Source organism: Saccopteryx bilineata, chromosome 1, assembly GCF_036850765.1.
Source record: "Saccopteryx bilineata isolate mSacBil1 chromosome 1, mSacBil1_pri_phased_curated, whole genome shotgun sequence".
Lineage (NCBI taxonomy): Eukaryota > Metazoa > Chordata > Mammalia > Chiroptera > Emballonuridae > Saccopteryx > Saccopteryx bilineata.
Genome location: NC_089490.1, coordinates 393,034,630 through 393,061,219, shown reverse-complemented (window position 1 = coordinate 393,061,219; position 26,590 = coordinate 393,034,630). Strand labels below are relative to the sequence as shown.

Sequence of the window (26,590 nt, the reverse complement as noted above, 5' to 3'; positions counted from 1 at the left end):
CAGTAGTCTCTGCTTGCAACTAGTGTAGTATAGATCTTATTATCTGCCAAGTCCCTCTTGTTAGCGTTTATCCCTGAATATGGAGGCTCTATCAATCAGAAGTTGCCCCCGCCCCTTTAGCGAGAGGCACTAAAAAATATCACGCCTCTTGTCTTGGGTCACTGAACTGAGAGAGATTTTATCAATTAGAACCGAGGGTGCGCAGATTTCATGGGTTAAGCTAATTTCAGTGATTGGGTCGCAGCTGTGCTTCTGAAGGTATTTTAGGCTGCCTGCGCACGCCCCTCCCCCAACGCTTGATTGTTAGCTTGAATGGGTGGGTGAGGTGCCCCGCCCACGGAGAGAATCTCCCAAGTAGAAGACCACCCTTGTGCCTCTCCCGCTTGCCCTGCCGCTGGCGGCTGGATCGCACCAGGCGCAGGATAATGGGGCACCCTGGGTGTGCGCGCCAGTAGGGCGCTCTGGGCGTGTGGAATGCCCAGGGCACGCGTGCGAATGGGGTGCTCCGGGCACTGGTGGCTGGCGACTCTCACTCGCAGTGCTCGGGCCGCTGGGAACGTTAGTGGTGCTCGCTCTGCAACCGGACCGGGCGCGCGCCGGCGGCTGCTCGCTGCTCCTGAGTGTGGGCGGTGCTCTCTCTGCAACCGGACCGGGTGTGCGCCAGCGGCTGCTCGCTGTTCCTGAGTGTGGGCAGTGCTTGCTCTGCAACCAGACTGGGCGCGTGCCCGCGGCTGCTCGCGGCTACCGAGTGTGGGCGGTGCTCGCTCTGCAACCGGACCGGGTGCGCGCCAGCGGCTGCTCGCTGAACCCGAGTGTGGGCGGTGCTCGCTCTGCAACCGTACCAGGTGCACGCCCGCGGCTGCTCACGGCTCCCGAGTGTGGGCTGACTCACCACAGGCGCACTCCCTCGCGGCTTGAATGAACGTCGCTGCGGTAGCTTCCTCCACACCCTCGTCTCTCAGATTCAAGTGATAACAGTCCTTTCGCTTTCAGTTTGTGTGGAACTCCGGAGTGCTCCGAGGATAAATTTTTCTGTTTCTAGTTGATAAATTTGTTGTGATTTAGGGGAGATCTGTCGGACGCGCTGCTCACGGCGCCATTTCCGTGACGTCACTTCAGAGTTTGTTTATATGAGTTGTTCCACTTTTTTCTTAGTTTGTCTAGCCAGTGGTTTGTTGATTGTATAAATCTTTTTTAAAAACCAGCTGTTTGTTATATTAATTTTTTCTACACTTTTTTGTTCTCTATTTCATTTAGTTCTGCTCTAATTTTTACTAATTTCTTTCTGCTGCTGACTTTGGTTTGCCTTTGCTTTTCTTTTTCTAGTGTCTTAGGTTTTATGTTAGGTTGTTCACTTGGGATCTCCTTGTTTCCTGATAGAATCCTGTAATGATATGTACTTTCCTCTTATTAATTCTTTGGCTGCATCTCACAAATTTTGACATAAAGTGTTGCCATTTTTATTTGTCTGTATATATTTTCTTTATTTCTGCTTTTATTTATTCTTTGACCCTTTCTTTTTTTAGAAGGATGTTGTTTAATTTCCACATTTTCCTGGATTTATTTACTTCCTTTTTACACTTGAATTCTAATTTCAAAGCCTTATGATCAGAAAATATGCTTGTATAATGTCAATCTTCCTGAATTTGTTGATGTTAGTTTTGTGGTGCAACATATGGTCTATCCTTGAGAATGTCCCATGCACACTGGAGTGAATGTATAATTCAATGTTTGAAATGAAATGTCCTGTAAATGTCCATTATATCCATTTAGTTCAGAGTGTCATTTAAGGCCAATATTTTTTTATTCATTTTCTGTTTGGATGATCTATATAAAGCCATCAATGTTGTGTTGAAATCCAAGTAAAATCAGTTTTTGCCTGCTTCTATTTTTAGATCAGTTAGTGCTCCTTGGTTTGGTACATATATATTAAAAAGTGTTACATCTTTTTGATACTATATTTTTATCATTATGAAATGATCATCTTTGTCTCTGGTTAACTTTGTTGTCTTGAGGTCATCAGCATTGTAATATATATATATATATATATATATATATATATATATATATATATATATATATTCACACCTGCTTTTCTTTGTATATTATTTACTTGGAGAATCTTTTTCCAACTTTTACTTTAAATCTACTTTTGTCCTTGCAGCTTGGATGTGTCTCTTGAAGGCAGTATATGGTTGAGTTTTGCTTTTTCATCCAACTGCTACTCTGTGCCTCTTTATTGGTGAGTTCAGTCCATTTACATTTAAGATCATTATTGATCTTGTAAGATTTCCTAGACCCATTTTATGTTTCATTTTCAGGTAGCTCTGTGTCTTGTTTAATTCTTCCCTTTTTTTCTTCTGTCAGTAGTTGGGTACAGTGTGTTCTTGGGACTTTACAGCTTCTTCCAGTTTTAGCTTTACTGCTTCAGATTTCCTGCTTTTTAGCTCTAACAATAGTGATCTCAGGCTTCTGGACATTCTTTCCCACATCTCATCAGAGTTGGAAACCACATGTAGAGTACCTCTGTTCTTCAGAGGTGATAGCAGTTCTGGAGAGCTAGCTATAGGGTTTGTCTTTGCCACTCTTGGTACAGAGAGGTGAGGGAGATAGGATCTGGGAGGCTGGGGGCTGCACTTTACCTTTCTCTGTCTTTACCAAGTGCTGAGTACAGGGAGACCATGGGAACACTGGCAGTGACTCCATACTCTGGCCGCTTTGGTTTACCTCCTCCTCTGTTCCTCTGTTTTACTGCTCCTCCTGGCAGAAGGAAACCCAGTTACTTTGATTTTTCATCTCTGCTCCTCTCAGACAAAATCCAGAGAGCCAAGCTTCCCTCCTCCCTACAGCACAGCAGGGAAAGAAGAAAAATGGTCACTTCATGTTTGTCTCCTCTCCTTTCCAAAGCAAACCACGAAAGCATTTCATCGTCCTTTTCACCTCATCCCAACTTTAGTCCATTCAGTGCCTGAATCTTTCAGGCATGCCTGCCATCCCAGCTAGGGTTCATTTGCTCAGTTATAGTTGTTGAATTTGTTGAAATTTCAAGAGGAGAGATCAGGAGTAACTCTGATGCCACTGTTACCTTGATGTCATCAACTTAACCATTTTAAATCATTAGGCAATGTCCTTTTTGTCTCTTCTTGTGGTTTCTGGGTTAAAATATATATATATATATAGTGGGTTATATGACCACTCTTATTCTTCCAAATATAAAATTACTGTCCAGCCAAAATGTCAAGGCAAACCTCTAACACTACAAATGGGAACTGAATGGGAAATGGCAGCCCATTTCACTCAGCTTTGCCTGTGGGAATAGTGTTTCTACAACATAGACCTGGGGAAGATGAGAGATGAGAGCGCCCTGTTGTCTTAAGGTGAAACTGTAGCTCTACACTGATACCTGGAGTTAGAAAGAACTCCTGACTTCTTAGACACATTTCCCTGAAGTAGTACTTTTACCATACAGCTTGGGTAAGAGGGCCAAAGGAGCAGGTAAAAGTTAAAATGCCACTGGCTCAGATTTTAGCAAGTTGCATAACTTTTTCTGAATAAATGCTTCTCCATGTTTCATATGTCCTTAGGACAATTTAAAGTTGTTGGTTTTCTTACAAAGATTTTTTTTTAACAGTGATATTGTTGTTTCACTGGATAGAAGGTCCACCAAGCTCTTTAAAATGTCATGCAGAAAGCCTATTACTAAAATTACCTTTAATAAAATTTTAATAATAGAGTTTTTCAGATTTACACAAGTGTTTCAAAAACACCACAGAGAAATCCTATTTACCACTCACTCAGTTTCCCCTAAAATATTATATCTAAAGTTTTATCATCATATATTACTGTGCTGAATTTTTTCAAAACAGAAAACCTAACATTAGTAATTTATCCTGAACTAAAGTCCAGAGTTTATTGAGATTTCACTAGTATTTTTACTAATTTCATTTTTTGGACAGAGACAAAGAGAGACAGAGGAAGGGACAAATAGACAGGAAGGGAGAGAGATCAGAAGCATCAATTCTTTGATGCAGCACTTTAATTCTTCATTGATTGCTTCCTTATACGTGCCTTGACCAGGGGGCTACAGCAGAGCAAGTGATCCTTCGCTCAAGCCAGTGACCTTGGGCTCAATCTGGTGAGCTTTTCTCAAACCAAATGAGCCCACACTTAAGCTGATGACCTTGGGGTTTTGAACCGAGGTTTTCTGCATCCCAGTGTAATGCTCTATCCACTACACCATTGCCTGGTCAGGCACTAATGACTTCTTTATTTCTGACCTTACTTTAGATAAAACATGAACAAAGAAAAAATACTTGTTTATTTAACTCACTATATGGTACTGTGTTATCAGCAATGTATTATTTGAGTAATACACTGTTGAGTTCAAAGATAAAATATGGTAATATAGAGGAGACTTAATCAAAGAAGAAAAGAAATTATATTGAGTGAATAATTCAGGGTGTGGTGACTAGAATATTTAAGCAAATTGATAAGAATTTCTTAGATTTTTAGAAGCTATTTTACTGGAGAGTGTGTCAACCTAGGATGCTGAAGACCAAGCTTCAAAACCCCAAGGTCACTAGCTTGAATATAGGCTTACCGGTTTGAGACCAAAGGTTGCTGGTTTGAGCACAAGGTCACTTGCTTGAGCAAGGAGTCACTGGCTCATCTGAAGCCCCACCCCTGGGCATATATGAGAAAGCAATCAATGAATATCTAAAGTGCCACAATGACCAGTTGATGCTTCTCATCTCTCTCCCTTCCTGTTTGTCTGTCTCTCTTTCTATGAAAAACAATGAACTAAACAAAATACCTATGTTCATAGAAAAACTTTTAGGCATACATTTAGATCAGCTTTATTTATAACTACCAAACCCTAAAACCAACATAATTTCTCTCTGTTGAGGAATGAATAAACAATCTGTAATGTCCATAAAATAGAATATTAGTCAAAAATATTTCCACTATCTGTAAAAGTAGCAACATTGATGGGTCTTAAACACATTATACCAAGTGAAAGAAGCAAGGTTGTTACATACCCAAAACAGTTCAGTGCATTCCTGAGGTAGTGAGTAGGGTAGAGTTGACAACAAAGAACCTTGTTGGAAATGTTCTATTATCTTGATTCTGGTAGTAGCTACATTACCATTCATATTCGAACAAATTCTTAGAACTATACACACAGAATAAAAATGTGTGATTCGGCCCTGGCCGGTTGGCTCAGCGGTAGAGCGTCGGCCTAGCGTGCGGAGGACCCGGGTTCGATTCCGGCCAGGGCACACAGGAGAAGCGCCCATTTGCTTCTCCACCCCTCCGCCGCGCTCTGTGGCCTCTGCCTCAGGCGCTAGAGTGGCTCTGGTCGCAACATGGCGACGCCCAGGATGGGCAGAGCATCGCCCCCTGGTGGGCGTGCTGGGTGGATCCCAGTCGGGCGCATGCAGGAGTCTGTCTGACTGTCTCTCCCTGTTTCCAGCTTCAGAAAAATGAAAAAAAATAAAAAAAAAAATGTGTGATTCATATTGTTTGTAAGTTATGCATTTAGAAATGGAAAAAATTAACAAGTAATACCAAAATATGCATGCACATTCATTATACAGCTAGATACCCATAGGCAGTTTAATTATTTCTTCCCTAAGAAAGTGGGATGAGGAGCTATGGATGCCCTCATGGAACACATTCCCTGAGAGCTCGATATTTCTATAATTTACTCCTGGATCTCTTGCATTGGCCTCTGAAATACCAACAACACTCCACACTACATCATTTTAGACCAGGAGTCAGGAACCTTTTTAGCTAAGAGAGCTTTAAATGCCACATATTTTAAAATGTAATTCCATGAGAGCCATACAACGGATCCATGTATGTTAAGCATTATCCAATAAAAATTTGGTGTTGTCCTGCAGGACAGCCGTAATTGGCTTCAGCCACCCACAATCATTAACATGAGCAGTAGGAAATGAATGGATTGTAATACATGAGAATGTTTTATATTTTTAACGTTATTATTTTTTATTTAAGATTTGTCTGCGAGCCAGATGCAGCCATCAAAAAAGAGCCACATCTGGCTCACAAACCATAGGTTCCCGATCCCTGTTTTAGACGGACCACATGGCATGCTAGGTACTTTGATTATCATACATTCATCTGAGTGTTAATACTTATCATTACACAAAGGCCTTATGTCTAATGAAGAATTGCTATAAACCTGCAACCATGGCCAAGAAAATCACCCCAAGATAAAAAAAAAAGGGACTTTAAAATGATAACCTTTTACACAGTTGTTTTATAGACCTTCTCTTATTTCATATTTACAGACACAATGCTGTAAATTATGTGACAGAAGCAATTTTATTTTGTTTACTTTGCAAACAAGACAAAGGTAGTGGACTCCTCCAAGGGCCAAATTTATGGTGGATTCAGAACTTAAGCCCCTGGTTCTGGGTCCTTGTTAGAGTTTTTTCCTCTAACTTTCCCCATTGTAGAGAACTTGGAAAATTTTGGTAACTCCTAAAATATAGATTGTTTATCATTATTTATCCATTATTTTGTGGATGAATTTCTGATTTCATACTCACTATTCAGGATGGACTGTCCCTTCTCTTTAAGGAACAAGGTAAGCTAAATATTCCATATACACTATTAATGAAGCTATATATACTGTGTTACATGAGTACAAAAATAGGTGTTTTAAACTATTTTTTAAAAAGTGAATAGAGGCTGGAATATAAATGTTAAATTTTCTATTAGTGGGAAATTTAATGGTACTTATAAAATATCCTGCTACTTCTCTAAAGAAGATGAATAAAAATATAAGATAAATGTTGCTCTGAGTGGGTAGGGTGGTAAGTTCATCTTGTTCACTAACAATTGGCTTACTAGAGGTTACAGAAAAGCATAAATTAAAATGACCATTCTATAAACTACAAAGGGAACAAAATAAATTAACAAGATTGAACTGTAGTTCCACCTTCTTACCTTGCTATCATTTTTATTATTAGTGGCACATTTAAATATGCTGAAACAGTGGCAACTAAACACACACAAAATTTGATTGTGTTAGAACTGAGGTTCAGTTTTGCATCTTGAGTCTTCTTTATGCTAGTGATATCATTTAAAAATATCACCAATTTTCAAAATCCTTAATTTTTAATAGTAAAGTAAAAATTATAATACTACTCATTGCATACACACACATTTATATGTAAGACTCTTAACATTAGGTCAAGATAATTTTGAAAGATAAATGATTAAGAAAATACTGCACATTGTATTTATACATTTTAATTTAATAACCATTTTTTTTCCTTTAGTTCTCACTTATACAACACATCTCATGATTGCCAAAAAGAATTGATGGAGAATAAGGCAGAAGTGACATACTTCATCCTCCTTGGACTAACCCATGTCCTAGAACTACAGGTCCCCCTCTTTAACATGTTCACTCTCATTTATCTCATCACTGTGGTTGGGAACCTTGGGATAATCATGCTGATTTTCTGGGACTCTCATCTCCACACTCCTATGTATTTTTTCCTCAGTAGCCTGTCTGGGGTGGATTTGTGTTACTCCTCAGCTCTCACTCCCAAAGTCATGGCTGGGTTACTTATAGGCAACAAGGTCATTTCTTACAATGCCTATGTGGCTCAGGTGTTCTTTTTTGGTGCCTTTGCCACTGTGGAAATTTACCTGTTGTCCTCCATGGCCTATGACCACTACGCAGCAGTGTGCAAACCCTTACATTACACCACCACCATGACGACAGGCATATATGTGTGTCAGGGCTAGGCTCCTACATCTGTAATTTCTTAAATGCCTCCTTCTATGTTGGAAATATATTCAGCCTTTTTTTTGTAAGCCTAATGTGGTCAATCACTTTTTCTGAGATGTCCAGCTGTGATGGTTCTCTCTAGTTCAGATACACATATAAGTGAGGTATTTCTTGTTTTTATGTCCAGTTTTAATGTCTTTTTTGCTCTTCTAGTGATATTAATTTCTTATCTATTTATATTTATGACCATGATGAAGATGCACTCAACTCAAGGCCACCAGAAGGCTTTGTCCACTTGTGCTTCTCATCTCACTACTGTCTCCATCTTCTATGGGACTGTCATCTTCATGTACTTACAGCCCAGCTTGAGACATTTTAATGGACACAAACAAAATAGCCTCTGTTTTCTATTCTATGGTCATCCCCATGCTGAGCCCTCTGGTCTACAGCCTGAGAAACAAGGACATCAAGAGTGCATTTAAAGCTGTGGTTGAGAAGGCACACTTTTCAATGTGATTAAGAATTTAAGCTTGTAGTATGCTGAATAGCACTGTTTAATTTCTTTCAGAATTTTACCATGCAGTGAATTACATTTTAAGCTCCATCTTGCATTTAAATTTCTAAAATAATATCTTTAGCTTTTCAAAAGTTTTTGTCTTTTGAAAAGAAAACATATTCAGAAATCTAATATCTAACTTAGGATGGTTAAGGGAAAGCATTAGAAGTTTTGGACCTGCTGGCCAAATGTCACTAATGATACCTTGTTTATTCACTTGTTCCACTTACATTGTCTCTACCACATGCCAATGCAAATATGCACTGTAAAAAGGGGCACAAACAAGATGATGGACCAAGGCATATATATGTACCCCACGTGGGCACTCACACTGGAGTGGGACATTGTCATAAGTAAATGAAATATAGCTAGTTCTGAAACCTTTAAATCCATTATAAAAAGCCTGTGAATCTCCCAGTATGCTAGTTGGGGGAAACCTTGTCCTATTCAAGTGCACAAAGAATAAAAGCTACAAGAAACACAGAAATTAAAAAAATATGACACAACAAAAAGAATAAAATAAATTAGTCATTGATCTTAAAGAAATAAAGATCTGTGAATTGCCAGAAAAGGAATTCAAAATGATTGTTTTAAAGAAGCTCATTGAGGTGGGGGAGAACACACATAGACACCTAAACAAAATCAGGACATGATCTGTAACAAAAGGAGAAGTTTGACAATAGGATATAAACTATATAAAAAAATCAAATTCTGGAGATAAAGAATGCAATGATGAACTAAAAAATTTAATAAAGTACTTTATAAACAGACTTGATGAAGCAGAAGAATGAACAAGAAAACTTGAAAATGAGTTATTTAAAATTATCGAGGCAGAGGAACAAAAAAATATTTTTGAAACTTTAAATTTTTATGAGAAACCATAATGCAGTATAAGCATTATAAGTGTCCCAGAAAGAAAGAAGCTTTACCTGTGGAACAGTAAGCCTAGTAATTATCACAGTAGGATAAAAGACAAGTGTAGGTAAGTGGGTATGCTGCAACCAATATATAATTTCTTTCCACTGTCCATTGTCTAGAAGTATTAATTGTCTCTCATTAGCTGAAAAGGGACAAGCAGATATGGGTAAGCAGGTGTATTATTTGATTACCAATGTTCTTATGATCAATGCAATATCCATATCTATAAAAATAAATATTAGTGTGTAACTTTATGAAACACCTAATATATTAGCGCTACACTTAATATATTTGTCATGTGTTAATCTTGAAATCTTAGGAGAATGACAGGATAATTATTCCTTTCTTGTTTATGGAAGAGAAGTTGAAGTTTGAAGAGGCTAAATGACTTAACTGTAATTTGAAGTAAAGCCAAATGGAATTGTGCAAATGTATGCACAGAAAACTTGGTAACTGTGACATTTGTCTGGTCCAGTAAACATGTGATAAGTCAGGATGGAAATATAGATTCAGAGATATCTGTGCAAAGGAAGAAATGGATGTACCTCTTTTTTTTTTTTTTTTTATAATTTTATTTTTTTAATGGGGTGACATCAATAAATCAGGATACATATATTCAAAGATAACAAGTCCAGGTTATCTTGTCGTTCAATTATGTTGCATACCCACCACCCAAAGTCAGATTGTCCTCTGTCACCTTCTATCTTGTTTTCTTTGTGCCCCTCCCCACCCCCTATCCCTCTCCCATTCCCCCCTCCCCCCCATAACCACCACACTCTTGTCAATGTCTCTTAGTTTCAGTATTATGTCCCACCTACGTATGGAATAATACAGTTCCTGGTTTTTTCTGATTTACTTATTTCGCTTCGTATCATGTTATCAAGATCCCACCATTTTGCTGTAAATGTTCCGATGTCATCATTTCTTATGGCTGAGTAGTATTCCATAGTGTATATGTGCCACATCTTCTTTATCCAGTCATCTATTGATGGGCTTTTTGGTTGTTTCCATGTCCTGGCCACTGTGAACAATGCTGCAATAAACATGGGGCTGCATGTGTCTTTACGTATCAATGTTTCTGAGTTTTGGGGATATATACCCAGTAGAGGGATTGCTGGGTCATAAGGTAGTTCTATTTGCAGTTTTTTGAGGAACCACCATACTTTCTTCCATAATGGTTGTACTACTTTACATTCCCACCAACAGTGTATGAGGGTTCCTTTTTCTCCACAGCCTCTCCAACATTTGCTATTACCTGACTTGCTAATAACAGCTAATCGAACAGGTGTGAGGTGGTATCTCATTGCCGTTTTGATTTGCATTTCTCTAATAGCTAAAGAAGATGAGCATCTTTTCATATATCTGTTGGCCATTTGTATTTCTTCCTGGGAGAAGTGTCTATTCATATCCTCTTCCCATTTTTTTATTGGATTGTTTGTTTGTTTGTTGTTGAGTTTTATGAGTTCTTTGTATATTTTGGATATTAGGCCCTTATCTGAGCTGTTGTTTGAAAATATCATTTCCCATTTAGTTGGCTTTCTGTTTATTTTGTTATCAGTTTCTCTTCCTGAGCAAAAACTTCTTAGTCTGATGTAGTCCCATTCATTAATTTTTGCCTTCACTTCTCTTGCCATTGGAGTCAAATTCATAAAATGCTTTTTAAAACCCAGGTCCATGAGTTGAGTACCTATGTCTTCTTCTATGTACTTAATTGTTTCAGGTCTTATGTTTAGATCTTTGATCCATTTTGAGTTAATTTTTGTACAGGGAGAGAGACTGTAGTCCAGTTTCATTCTTTTGCATGTGGCTTTCCAGTTTTCCCAGCACCATTTATTGAAGAGGCTTTCTTTTCTCCATTGTGTGTTGTTGGCCCCTTTATCAAAAATTATTTGACTATATATATGTGGTTTTATTTCTGGACTTTCTATTCTGTTCCATTGGTCTGAGTGTCTATTTTTCTGCCAATACCATGCTGTTTTGATTGTCGTGGCCCTATAATAGAGTTTGAAGTCAGGTATTGTTATGCCCCCAGCTTCATTCTTTTTCTTTAGGATTGCTTTGGCTATTCGGGGTTTTTTATAGTTCCATATAAATCTGATGATTTTTTGCTCTATTTCTTTAAAAAATGTCATTGGAAGTTTGATGGGAATTGCATTAAATTTGTATATTGCTTTGGGTAATATAGCCATCTTGATTATATTTATTCTTCCTAGCCAAGAACAAGGTATATTCTTCCATCTCATTATATCTTTTTTGATTTCCCTTAACAATGGTTTATAGTTTTCATTATATAAGTCCTTTACATTCTTTGTTATGTTTATTCCTAAGTATTTTATTTTTTTTGTTGCAATCGTGAAGGGGATTATTCTTTTGAGTTCCTTCTCAGTTGTTTCATTGTTGGCATATAGAAAGGCTATTGACTTCTGTATGTTAATTTTGTATCCTGCGACCTTACTGTATTGGCTTATTGTTTCTAGTAGTCTTTTTGTGGATTCTTTGGGGTTTTCGATGTATAGGATCATATTGATGTACCTCTTTTGATAGAGTAAAAATTCCCAGTCCCAAACTGTAATGGCAAGTTAAGTTAGTGCTTTTTGAAAGATTTGCTAAGGAAACTTCTAGAGATGTCTTTGAGATAAAGCAAAAATGAAAATGAAATAAAAGTTGAATTACATTATTTTAATTTTTTTCAATCTCAGTTTACATTCAATACCATTTCACACCAGTTTCAGATGTACCACAAAGTGCCTAGAAAACCATGCACCTTACAGAGTGATCCTCTTCTTGCCCAAAGCACCATCCAAGCCCTGTTATCTCGACATTATTAACTCTATTACTCACACCGCAAACCACATCTCTCTGGTTATTCTGCAACTACTGATTTTTACTGCTTTATTTCTTCACCCTTTTCACCCAGCCCCTAAACTTTCACCCTCTGACAGCTGTCCATCTGTCCTCTGTGTCTGTGAGTCGGTTTTATTTTTTCTGTCTGTTTTGTTCATTAGATTCCACATATAAGTGAAATCATACAGTGTTTATCTTCTCTGACTGGCTTATAGCCCTTAAAAGTTTTAAACTTTTAAAATACCAAATACTGATAGAAAGAACTCCTGACTTCTGGACACATTTCCCTGAAGCTGTGCTTCTACCTGCTCCTTTGGCCCTCTTCCCCAAGCTGTGGAGTAGAAACAGTCACTCTGGGTTTGTCTTTCTCCTCTCCAAAGCCCACCATGAAAGTGTTTTATCTTTCATCCCCCTTCCCATCCCATTCCGCCCCACCCCACCTTTAATCCATTCAGTTCCTGGGTCTTTCAGACATATCTGCAATCCCAGCTGGGATTCCTTTGCTCAGTTATAGTTGTTGAATTTGTTGAAAATTCAAGAAGAGTGATTAGGGGCCCTGGATGGTTGGCTCAGTAGTAGAGCGTCGGCCTGGCATGCAGAAGTCCTGGGTTCGATTCCCAGCCAGGGCACACAGGAAAAGTGCCCATCTGCTTCTCCACCTCTCCCCCTCTCCTTCCTCTCTGTCTCTCTCTTCCCCTCTCGCAGCGAGGCACCATTGGAGCAAAGATGGCCCGGGCACTGGGGGTGGCTTCTTGGCCTCTGCCCCAGGCACTAGAGTGGCTCTGGTCACAACAGAGTGATGCCCCAGAGGGGCAGAGCATCGGCCCCTGGTGGGCAGAGCGTTGCCCCCTGGTGGGCGTGCCTGGTGGATCCCGGTCGGGCACATGCGGGAATCTGTCTGACTGTCTCTCCCTATTTCCAGCTTCAGAAAAATACAGAAAAAAAAAGAAGAGTGATCAGGAGTTCCACTTCTACCACACAGATTGGGGAGGAGGACCAATAGAGCAGGTAAAAGCTAAAATGTCAATGGCTCTGATTTTAGCAGTTTTCATAGCTTTTCCTGAATAAATGCTTCTCCATGTTCTATAAGTCCTTAGGACAATTACAAATTGTTAGTTTTTTTTTTTAATGTTTTACCAGTGATATTGTTGTTTCACTGGAAAGAAGGTCCACAGAGCTCTTTGCAATGTAGTCTATAAAGCCTATCACTAAAATTACCTTTAATAAAATTTTAATAATGGAGTTATTTCATATTTACACAACTGTTTCAAGTATAGCACTGAGAATTCTTGTATACTACTCACTCACTTTCCCCTAAAACCTTATATCTAATGTTTTATCATCATACATTACTGTGCTGCATTTTTCCAAAATGAAGAACTCAACATTAGTACTCTATCCTTAATTGAAGTCTGAGTTTATTAAAATTTTACTAGTATTTTTACTAATTACTTCTTTATTTGAAGATCTAATTTTTGATAAAACATGAACGAATGAAAATAGTTGTTTATTTAACTCACTATCTGGTACTGTGTTACCAGCAATGTATAATTCAAATAACCACTATTGAATTCAAACAGAAAAGAATTAATAAAGCAGAAAGAAAATTATATTTAGGAAATAATTCAGGGTGTGGGAACTAAAATATCAAAGCAAATTGATAAAAATTTGCCAGGTTTTTAAAGGACATTTTACTGGAGAGAGTGTTGACCTGGGATACTGAGACCTAGGTTCAAAACCCAAGGTTAATGGCTTGAACACAGACTCATAAGCTTAAGCCCAAAGTTCGCTGGATTGAGTACAAGGTCACTTGCTTAAGCAAGAAGTCATTGGCTGGCCTGGGGCCCCACCACTTGGGCATATATGAGAAAGCAATCAATAAACATCTAAAGTGCCATGGTGACCAGTTGATGATTCTCATCTTTCTCCCTTCCTGTCTGTCTATATCTGTTTCAAAAAAACAAACCTATGTTCATAGAAAACCCTTTAGGCATACATTTAGATCAGCTTTATATATAACTACCAAACCCTAGAACCAACATTTACCTTAATTGAGAAATGAAAAACAATCCATAATATACATAAAATGAAACTACACAAAAAAATTTACATGACCAGTAAAAGTAGCAATATTGATGGGTCTTAAATGCATTATACCAAGTGAAAAAAGCAAGACTCATAGACTATGCATGCTAGAATCCAAGGAAAGATATTCTTGCAAAGGTTGTTACATACACAAAACAGTTCAGTGGTTTACTGAAGCAGTAGGTAGGGGAAGGAGTTGACAACAAAGAACCTTGTGCTTTTGCATACATGTTGGAAATATTCTATTATCTTGATTCTGGTAGTAGCTACATTACCATTACGCATTTGAACAAATTCTTAGAACTATACACACAAAAAAAATTGTGGATCATACAGTTTCTAAATTATGCACTTAGAAAAAGAAAAGAAATTATATGTAGTAGCAAAATGTGCATGCACATTCTTATACATCTAGATCCCCATAGGCAGTTTAATTATTATTTCACAAAGAATGTGAGTTGAGGAGCTATAGACGCTCTCATGAGGCACGTTCCCTGAGAGCCCCATATCTCTAAAATTCACTCATGGATCCCTGCATTAGCCTCTGAAATACCAACAACACTCCACACAACATCATTTTAGAGGGACAACACGGCACGTTGGGTGCTTTGATCATCATAAATTCATTGGAATGTTAATAGATGTAATTACAACCAAGCCTTCTGTCTACTGAAGAATTGCTATAAACCTGCAACTATGGTCAAGAAAATCACACCTAGATAAAAAAAAAAAAGAGACTTTAAAATGGTAACTTCTTACACAGTTGTTTTATAGACCTTCTCTGATTTTGTCATTTACAGACACAATACAGTAAATTATGTGGGAGAAGTAATTTTATTGTGTTTATTTTAAAGACAAAGGTAAGGGACTCTTGCAAAGGCAAAATAAGAATTCATGGTGGCTTCAGGACTTGAGTCCCAGGTTCTGGATCCTTGTTAGTGTTTTTTCTTCTAACTTTCCCCATTTTAGAGAACTTGGAACATTTTGGTAACTCCTAAAATATAGCTTGTTTATTTATCCATTATTTTATGGATAAATTTCTAATATCATACTATTTATGACTGAAAAACCCTTCCCTTCGAGGAGCAAGGTAAGCTAATATTCTATATATACTATTAGTGAGGCTACATGTACTGTGAGTTATTTGAGCACCAAAATAGGTAATTTAAACTATTTTTCTTTTTTTTATTTGAATTTTCACATTATTGCTTTATTTTTTTATTTTTTTAAATAATTTTATTTTTTTAATGATGCCACATCAATAAATCAGGATACATATCATATATTCAAAGATAACAAGTCCAGGTTATCTTGTCATTCACTTATGTTGCATACCCATCACCCAAAGTCAGATTGTCCTCTGTCACCTTCTATCTAGTTTTCTTTGTGCCCCTCCTCCTCCCCCTTTCCCTCTCCCTCTCCCCCCTCCCCCCACAACCACCACACTCTTATCAATGTCTCTTAGTTTCACTTTTATGTCCCACCTACGTATGGAATAATGCAGTTCCTGGTTTCTTCTAATTTACTTATTTCACTTCGTATAATGTTATCAAGATCCCACCATTTTGCTGTAAATGATCCGATGTCATCATTTCTTATGGCTGAGTAGTATTCCATAGTGTATATGTGCCACATCTTCTTTATCCAGTCATCTATTGATGGGCTTTTTGGTTGTTTCCATGTCCTGGCCACTGTGAACAATGCTGCAATGAACATGGGGCTGCATGTTAAACTATTGAATATTTTTCTTAATAGTGAATTGAGGCCAGAGTATAAATGTCAAAATTTCTATTAGTGTGGAGTTTAGTGGTATTTATAAAATATCCTGCTGCTTCTCTGAAGAAGATGAATAAAAATATAAGAAAAATGATGCTCTGAGTGGGTAGGGTGGTAACTTCATATTGTTCACTATCAATTGGTTTACTGGAGGTTACAAAAAAGCATAAATGTGATATGACCAGTCTATAAACTACAAAGCAAACAAAATGAATGCACAAGATTGAACTGTAGTTACAACTTTTCCCCATGCTGTCATTTTTAATATTAATGGCACCTTTAAATATGCTGACACTCAGGCAGCTAAACACACACAGAATTTGATTGTGTTAGAACTGCGGTTCAGTTTTGCATCTTGAATCTTCTTAATCATGGTGATATAATTATAGAAAAGCACATAACTTTTCAAATACTTAACTTTTAATAATAAATAAATAATAATACCCATCGCATACACACACATTTATATGTAAGGCTTTTAACATTAGGTCAAGATTATTTTGAGATACCAATAATTAATAAAATAATGCACATGGTATTTATACATTTTAATTTAATAACAATTTTCTTATTTGTTATTATTTTCTTTAGATCTCACTTCTACAAGACATCTTATGATTCCCAAAAAGAATTGATGGAGAACAGAACAGAAGTGACATACTTCATCTGCCTTGGACTAACCCAGGACCTAGAACTATAGGTCCCCCTCTTTATCATGTTCACTCTCATTTATCTCATCACCGTGGTTGGGAACCTCATGACAATTGTGCTGATTCTCTTGGATTCTCGTCTTCACACTCCTATGTACCTTTTCCTCAGTAACCTGTCTCTGGTGGACATTTTTTACTCCTCAGCTGTCACTCCCAAAGTCATGGCTGGGTTACTTATAGGCAACAAGGTCATTTCCTACATTGCTTGTGCTGTACAGATGTTCTTTTTTGTAGCTTTTGCCACTGCAGAAAATTATCTCTTAGCATCATTGGCCTATGACCGCTATGCAGCAGTGTGCAAACCCCTACATTACACCACCACCATGACTACAGGCGTGTGTGTGCACCTGGCTATAGGATCTTACATCTGTGGTTTTCTGAATGCCTCCTTCCATGTTGGAGACATAGTCAGCCTTTCCTTTTGTAAGTCTAATGTGGTCAATCACTTTTTCTGTGATGTTTCAACTTTCACGGCTCTCTCGTACTCAGATACACACAAGAGTGAGGTATTTCTTGTGTTTATGTCCAGCGTTAATGTATGTATTGTACTTCTGGTAATATTAATTTCTTACCTCTTTATATTTATAGCCATCTTAAAAACGCACTCAACTCATGGCCACCAGAAGGCTTTGTCCACCTGTGGCTTCTCACCTCATTGCTGTCTCCATCTTGTATGGGACTGTCATCTTCATGTACCTGAAGTCCAGCTCCAGCCATTCCATGGACACAGACAAATTGGCCTCTCTCTTCTATTCTATGGTCATCCCTATGCTGAATCCTCTGGTTCATAGCCTGGGAACAAGGAGGTCAAGAGTGCATTAAAAGCTGTGGTTGAGAAGGCACATTTTTCTACAGAATTAAGATTTTAACTTTTAGAGTAAGCATAATAACACTGTTTAATTTCTTTCAAACTCTTACCATGAAGTGAATTAATTTTTAAACTCTACACTGCATTTAAATTTATCAGACAACATATTTATCTTTTTAAAACATTCTGTCTTTTGAAAATAAAATATTCAGAAATGCAATACCGGAATGAGGATGGTTAAGGAAAAGCATTAGCAATTTACGGACCTGCTTCTCAAATGTCACTAATGATATCTGATTTAATCACTTGTTTCACTTACATTGTCTCTACCACATGCCAATGCACATATGCATTATAATCAGGGCCACAAACAACCTGATGCACCAAAACACATGTATGTGCCCCATGTGGGCACTCACACTGGAATGGGACATTGTCAGAAGTAAATGGAATACTGCTAGTTCTGGAAACCTTACCCCAGGAGAAAGGGAGAGGAGGTGAGTATGTGTCCAACATCTTGCAGTATATTTCCCAAGGACAAGGAGGCCAGTGGTTTACTACAACAGACATGACTCCATTATATTAGCAGAAGGTGAACACCATGAATGTTTTCCCCAAAATAATGGAGAGGAATGAAATACGCATCCAGTGGTCCAACCTATAAATGCATTGCTGTAGAGAAAGAGGTGAATGTTTTACTGAAGCCAACACTTTTCTGTGAGAGTGGAAAAAGTACAAACATAAGAATTCCCTTCAGGACAGATAGATGTGGGTGGTGAGTATATCCATTAAAAGGAGCTTAAAAATCTCCCAGAGTCTAGATAGGGGAAACCTTGTCCTATTCAAGTGCACGAAGAACAAAAGCTACAAGAAACATAAAAATTTGGAAAAGATGACACACAAAAAGAATACAATGAATTTGTCATAGATCCTAAAAAAATAGATATCTATGAATTGCCAGAAAAGGAATTCAAAATGATTATCTTAAGAAAGCTCAGTGAGTTATGAGAGAATGAGCATAGACAAATAAACAAAATCAGGACACAACATATGAGTAAAATGAGTTCAACAGAAATATAAATTATGAAAAATAACCAAAAAAATTCTGGAGTTGAAGATAGAATGATGAACTAATATTTTTAATTAAGAGCTTTTTAATCAAACTTGATGAAGCAGAAGAACGATTCAGTGAACTTGATAACAAGTTATTTAAAATTACCCAGACAGAGGAAAAAAAGAATATTTTTTAAGCTTAAATACTTTTGAAAAACCATAATGCCATATATGCATAGGTGTCCAAGAAAGAGAGAAGCTTTACCTGTGGAACAGTAAACCTAGTAATTATTGTGGCAAAAGAAAAGACACCTGAAGGGTTATGGATATGCTTAAACAATACATCAATTCTTCCCACAGTCCACTGTCTAGAACTATTAATTGTCTCTCATTAGCTGAAAAAGGACAAGCGCATATGAGAAAGCAGGTTTATTATTTGAGTACCAATATTTTTATGATAGATGCAATATCTATATCTATAACAATAAATATTAGCATGTAACCTTATTAAACACCTAATATGTGATGAAATTAGTGCTACACTTAATATACATGTCATGTGTTAATCTTGAGAAACCTATGAGAATGACAAGATAATTATTCCTTTTCTCTTTATGGAAGAGAAGTTGCAGTTTAAAGAAGCTAAATGACTTCCCCTAATTTGAAGTGAAGCCATTTGATATTGTGTAAATATGTGCACAGAAAACATGGGTAACTGTGACATTTCTCTGTTCTAATAAATGTGTAATAAGTCAGGATGGAAATATGGGTTCAGACATATCTGTGCAAAGGAAAAAATGGATTTACCTCCTTTGTTAGAAAAAAATATCCAGTCTGGAATGTTGGTGGTAGGTTACATGTGTATGTTCTTAAAAAGATTTGCTAAGGAGACTTCTTGAGATGCTGTAGAGATAGAACAAAAATGAAAACAATATAAAATTTAAATTAAATTAAAAAAAATTTTAACCAGTATACATTTCCATTCAATACAATTACACACAAGTTTCAGATGTACAACAAAGTGCCTAGAAAACCATGCCCCTTACAGAGTGATCCCCTTCCTGTCTCATGCACTGCCTGGTCCATTCCCTGTTATCTGAACAATATTAACTATATTCCCCATGCTGCAAACTGCAACCCTGTGGCTATTCTGCAACTACTAATTTGTACTGCTTATTTTCTTCACCTTTTTCCTCCAGCCCACCAAACTCCCTCCTTTCTGACAGTTGTCATTCTGTCGGTCATCTGTGTCTATGAGTCTCTTTCTTTTTTGTTTGTTTTGTTCATTAGATTCCACATATGAGTGAAGTCATACGGTGTTTTTCTTGCTCCTACTGGCTTATTTCATTTAACAATTTTAAATATTTAAAATACCAAATGCTGAAAACAATGTAAAATTATTTGAATGGATTGCTGTTGGAAAATCAAAATGGTATAGTGACCCTTCAGAAAACAATTTGGCAAACTCAATCAAGTAAACATATACTTTTAACATGACCAAACAAAGGTAAATATTCCTACATATTTACCCAAAAGGCATGAAAACCCACAATTGGACAAAAATGTTTAAGCAAATGTTTACTTCAGCTTTATTTAAAATTATCAAAGACTAGACCCAACACAAATGTTCCTGGACTGTGGAATAGGAAAAATGAACTGTAATGTTCATATATAGAATACTGCTCTGCAATGAAATTATTTCACTAAGACACAAGTAATAATGTCAATGAACTTCAAAGGCTAAGTGAAAGATGACAGTCTTAAAATGATACGTTCTAAAGTTACAGTTAAGGACATTTTTAAAATGTCAAAATCGTTTATACAGAATTGTTGATTGGTTGCCAGGGGCAGTGGGTGGGACAAGGGGTTACCAAGAGAAGAGCATAGGAATTTGTGTAGGTAACAGTGGTTTCTTGAACACCAATTTAACATAATTCTTAAAACAGAACCCTAAAATTTTTTATTACTTCATGTAAACTACACATTAGTTATAAATTGACAAAAATGCAAATAAAGACAAATAATAGAAAAACATGTGAATACAAAGAAAATAATCAGCATGTCCCCACAGGCAGTGTAATTACTTCTTTCCTGGGTGATTGGTAGGAAGGACTGTAGATGCTGTCACAGGGGAAATTCCCAGAGAGCTCCACGTCTCCGTAATTCTCCCTAAATCCCCATGCATTAGCTTTTGAATTCCCAATATGATTAAATGTTACATCATTTTAGACGCACAAGTTCACATGCAGAATGTATTTCGTCATCATTTATTCATCTGAAAGTTCATACATGTTAGTACAAAGGCCTTATCCTGTGAGCTTGCCACCATAGTCTGGGAAACACCCTACAATAAAAATTACATAGATTGACTTTAAAATAAGAATCTCTTGTTCAGATGTTTTACAGGTTTTCTCTTACTTGTAATTTACAGATGCAGTTCTGTGAATTATGTAACAAAGCTAATATTATTATGTTTGTTTTACAAGAAGGGAATAAGTGACCCCATGAAAGGTACAGAAAGAATGCATGGTGGGATCCCTGCTTTGGTGACTTTGGAACCTTCTGACCCCTCCCATATATTTATGCCTATTCCAGAGGAGACACTCTGACTTCAGACTCTCTGTTCAGATCTACGCTTTCGCTTCCAGCGGACAGGTAAGCATCTATATCCATGAACATTTTTAGGAAGAAGTGTACTTCATTCAAAAGCAGTGGCACAGCTATACTTATTTTGAGTTAATTTGAAAGCAAAAACTATTTTTTTGTTTTTCCTAAAATAGTACTGTGAGACTGGGGTATAAATATCAAAACTTTCAACAGTAAAGAGTTTACTGAAACTTCTGAAACATCTTTCTGCTTTCCAAAAGATATGAACATAAACAATAACATAGATGAGTCTGTGGTTGATCAAGTGGTAATTTCATCTTATTCATGAAATGTTGAACCTGTCGTTGGAGGTAAAAAAAAAAAAAGACAAAAGGAATGATATACTTTACAATGTAAACTACAAGTGAAAAATAAATTTTTTAAAATAAAATGAAGAAAAACTAACAAATAAAATAGCAAAAGAGTGAAATGATTCTTAACATCAAGAGTGTCTAATATAAATTTAAGAAATCCAAACTACCTTTTAAACTTTTCTCAGTTATATCATGCTCCTTGTTACGAGCACACCTACATATTTATATAGAAAGGGAGTAGCTCCAAACATAGACTTTTCATTAGAGAAAAAGTGGATTTAACTCTTGAATCTTGATTCCTGTACAAGCTGTGTAATTTTAGAACATCACATAACTTCCCAAATTCTGTTTCCTTAATGGTAAAGTAGAAAAATAATACTAAATACCTCACATATACACACATGTACACTTATATATAAAGACTTATTTGTTATAGAATGTCCTATATGGCAGGAGTAATCATATGTGTTAAGGTTGGTAAACATAATGTCATCATGGCATCAGCTTGGGAAGTGAAGTTACAAAACTTTTAGGGCGGCAAAGGTAGGAAATGGTAAAGGAGATTAAGGGTATGGTAATGGAAGGAGACTTGACGTTGAGTGGTGTACACATAACACCATATACAGGGGATGTGTTAGAGAATTGTACATCTGAAACTTATATAATTTTATTAACCATTGTCATTAAGAGAGAGATGTTAGTAGTTAACAGAAGAGGGATTCTTTCAAATTGAAATAAAAAGTTTTAAAATGCTTTTTCTACACAGAACAGATTCAAATAAAATATTTTAAAACATAGCACATTCCATTAAAATAGATCTATAGGCTAAAGGTCGCCCATGAACAAGGACCTTTCAATCCTGGTCTCTGTGATTCTGCTATAAAATGACAATAATGAGAGAAAGAATGAGTTTAAGAAAAAGGGACTATTTCAAGCTAAAATATGGATTTCAAGGAAGAATTAAGCAAAATGATGGCTCATGTGGAATTTGTGGAACAGCTAATACTATTGGTGAAGCAAGGACTAAACAAACAGAAAATCTCAGTGAATAAAGAAAAAGCAAACTGAAGAGGAAGGCTTTAAGACTTCAAACTCTTGTATACCTGAAGATCTACAGGTCATCACTCATTTTCCACAAACCAACATAAATATAATCATTGCATCCTAATAGACATATTACAGCTAGAACTCATCAGACTGTGCTGAACTCACAGAATTTTATAGCTTTTAATTTAACTGCTTATTTAATTCTTAGAATAACACTATAAGAAAAGTAGGTTTTATTACTATCTTTATTTTACAGATGGGCATATATGATTCAGGTGAGTTCCATTAAAACTATTGATTCCCAGGTAATAAATAGTAGGGAAAATATGCACCTCATCTCAGAACCCAAACTCAGTACCTGATGCTTTACCTTCCCTTCAGAATTGTGTCTGTTGGTTGTACACACCTCTACTGCCTCAATTGTCCTACCACATCTTCTCTGCATATATATATTTCCTGTTACTATACTGTGAACAGTCTAGCATGGAGTCTGTACCAGTAGAGACAAAGAGTAACTGCAAATTGGGTTGAATTCAATTAAATTTAAATACAATGAAAAACATTGGCCTTAGGAACACCGAGAGTGGATCCAAAGGTTGGCTATGGCTTGCCAATTAATATGTGTTTGAATATAAAAAATTAGTCAACTTCTTGTGCATTCTAATTTAAATGAATGTAATAAAATAAGCTTAGAATGTTCTTAAAAGTCTATAATAAATACACTTTTAAAGTGTCAAGAGTGGTTCCTGGCAAAGGAACAATATGCAAGTATGTATATACGCTTTTACTGGGTTTGGAAAAAGTTACTTGACAGATATATTCATTCTGGACAAGCTTTCAATTGAGCTATTTAATTTTCTACATCTAAAAAACTTTAAAATGTGAGAGGTCTTCCATAAAGATTCTTCAGATTCAACAACATGTAAAACTATATATAATCAATGGACAAGGATTGTTGTCAAGCCCATTTTTATCTACAGAATCTAAAAGTACAAATTATTGCTATAATGAAATAATATGTATTGTATGTACATTTATCACTTTATCACTGTTACATTGCCCTCATAGCCACCAAGCATTTTGTGATTCTCCACGTTGATGAAGAACACTACAGAAGTGACTGAGTTCATCCTCCTTGGACTAACCAATGACCCAGAACTGCAGGTCCCCCTCTTTGTCATGTTCACTTTCATCTACCTCATCACGCTGGTTGGGAATTTGGGGATAATCGTGTTGATTCTCTTGGACTCTCATCTCCACACTCCCATGTACTTTTTCCTCGGTAACCTGTCTCTGGTGGATTTGTGTTACTCCTCAGCTGTCACCCCTACAGTCATAGCAGGATTCCTTCACGGAGACAAGGTCATCTCCTACAATGCCTGTGCTGCTCAGATGTTCTTTTTTGTAGCCTTTGCCACAGTGGAAAATTACCTGTTGTCTTCCATGGCCTATGACCGCTATGCAGCAGTGTGCAAACCCCTACATTACACCACTACCATGACGACAGGTGTGTGTGCACATCTGGCCATAGGCTCTTATGTCTGTGGTTTCCTGAATTCCTCCATCCACACTGGAGACACTTTCAGTCTCTCTTTCTGTGAGTCTAATGTGGTCCACCACTTTTTCTGTGATATTCCAGCAGTCATGATTCTTTCTTGCTCTGATAGACATGTTAGTGAGCTGGTTCTTGTTTATGTAGTGAGCTTCAATATTTTTTTTGCTCTCCTGGTTATCTTGATATCCTACATTTTCATATTTATCACCATCCTAAAGATGCACTCATCTTCAGGGTATCAGAAGGCTCTGTCTACTTGTGCTTCCCACCTCACTGCTGTCTCCATCTTCTATGGGACTCTTATCTTCATGTACTTACAGCCCAGCTCCAGCCATTCTATGGACACAGACAAGATGGCCTCTGTGTTTTATGCTATGATCATCCCCATGCTGAACCCTCTGGTCTACAGCCTAAGGAACAAGGAGGTCAAGAGTGCACTCATGAAGGTTGTTTTAGGGGCAAAATTGTCTTTGGGATTATAACTTTAACATTGTGCTGTGTAAAGTAATCTATTTCATTAAGACCACAGTAAAATTAAGGTTTCAAAGTAATATCTTTATCCACTCAAAAGTCTCTAAGTTAAGACGTCTTGAGTCCTGCTTGTCAAAAACCTTATTAAGGATATTGGTTTATTCACTTACTCTAGATGCATTCATCTCTACCAAATCAATGCAAATACACACAAGTAAAGCCACAAAGGAGACCATAAACAAAGTGCACTTATGTGCCCCAAGGGGGTACCTGCATGTTACAATAGAAATCAGTAATGTTGTACTTTTTGCTTCGGAAAAATGTTTTGAAATTTTTAATGTTAATATTTCATGTTTACTTTTATTGATTTGAATGACATTCTGTTACTTCCCCATTTTTTTATCCTACTTCATTCACACCGATTTTCTTCTTATTTTTGCACAATCTGACAACTCTAAACACGTTCCTGCCTCATGGCATTTGTCCTTGCCCTTCCCTGTGTAAAATGTTCCCTTACTCCATTAAGATCAGTACTTAGGCTCTGGCCAGTTGGCTCAGCGGTAGAGCGTCGGCCTGGCGTGCGGGGGACCCGGGTTCGATTCCCAGCCAGGGCACATAGGAGAAGCGCCCATTTGCTTCTCCACCCCCCCTCCTTCCTCTCTGTCTCTCTCTTCCCCTCCCGCAGCCAAGGGACGGCTCCTTGGCCTCTGCCCCAGGCGCTAGAGTGGCTCTGGTCACGACAGAGCGACACCCCAGAGGGGCAGAGCATCGCCCCCTGGTGGGCAGAGCATCGCCCCTGGTGGGAGTGCCAGGTGGATCCCGGTCGGGCGCATGCAAGAGTCTGTCTGACTGTCTCTCCCCGTTTCCAGCTTCAGAAAAATACAAAAAAAAAAAAAAGATCAGTACTTAAATGTTACTCTACCTGTATTATAGATATTTTCCCTGATGACCTTTTACAAAATAATCATTCTTTACTTCTATATACATTGTCCTTTCACTCTGTGCTATTCATCATAGTCCTTATGAATTATCATCTATTGAATGTTTATTTCTTCACTCTATTTTATATCTTGCCCAATTAGAATGTAGACTCATGGTAAATTCCCAATAAATGTTTGCTAAAATAACAAATTAAATACTTAAGCTCTGAGTCCAATTGTATCAATATGGCAAATCTATACACTGATTATAGTGTATCATCCATAACACAAGAAGATGTATAGTACATTTCAAGAAGCAGAGCTAATTTTCTGCTTTGCTGAAATACATTTATGTACATTCTCACTCATTGTGTGCACTCCAATGCTTGACACAAGGATTGCCTGTATCCCATAAGCAAATGAGTCACCTGCAACAATCTTATACTTTTACTTAGAAGTGATGTCTCATTAAGTGGCAAGGAAAATATCAAACAAATACAATTCAGTAAATCACAAAAAAACCATTGAATATGAATGACATTATTTAAAAGTTTAGTATCTGATTATATATGAAAATACTTTGTACATCTGAAATGATTCTAAATATATAGAATATAAACATGGTAATATCTGTCAATAACAAAAATATAGCATATTTAATATGCTAGTACAAACCATAATTATGATTTTAATTTTAATCCTCAGGGAGTTTTATGCTATACAAAGCATAGCCATGTAAATGTGTGCCCTTGTCTAATTTGTTATCTCTATAAAATAAGAGACTTCAGTATCTCAATATTTGTAAAATTGTGCTTGAATATGTTAATATTTGGCATGCTAGTACTTTTGGAGCTTGCTATCATAACACAAACATTGACTTCTGTCTTTATGGTGATATTTCCTCTCTTGGAACCATTTCTAATTATTATTTTATTTATCTTTTAACTTGAGTTTATTGAGATGATAATGGATAACCTAATTGTACAGGTTTCAGGTGCCCAGTTCTAAAACACAGTTTTGTATACCGTGTTGTGTGTTTACAGCCCTCTCCAAGTCAACTTCTGAATAATTATCTTAAATAATTTTTTAATTTTAGAATTTTTTCAAAAAAACCATGTT

General features: G+C 37.0%; 1 protein-coding gene and 2 pseudogenes across 1 annotated transcript; all 3 read left to right on the top strand.

Moving 5' to 3' along the window:
• The first annotated feature begins 7,353 nt into the window (after window positions 1-7,353).
• Window positions 7,354-8,284, top strand: LOC136320847 (olfactory receptor 5B2-like; annotated as a pseudogene).
• An 8,297-nt stretch (window positions 8,285-16,581) lies between these two features.
• LOC136320846 (olfactory receptor 5B2-like) lies at window positions 16,582-17,526 on the top strand (annotated as a pseudogene).
• A 6,097-nt stretch (window positions 17,527-23,623) lies between these two features.
• LOC136320845 (olfactory receptor 5B3-like) lies at window positions 23,624-24,562 on the top strand. Its single transcript, XM_066253990.1, has one exon. It carries the CDS (start codon window positions 23,624-23,626, stop codon window positions 24,560-24,562), a length of 939 nt encoding a protein of 312 aa, XP_066110087.1.
• Window positions 24,563-26,590: the final 2,028 nt, after the last annotated feature.

Bases quoted from the DNA above. Each gene is read 5' to 3' on its own strand.
- LOC136320845 (XM_066253990.1), top strand. From the start codon at position 23,624: ATGAAGAACACTACAGAAGTGACTGAGTTCATCCTCCTTGGACTAACC.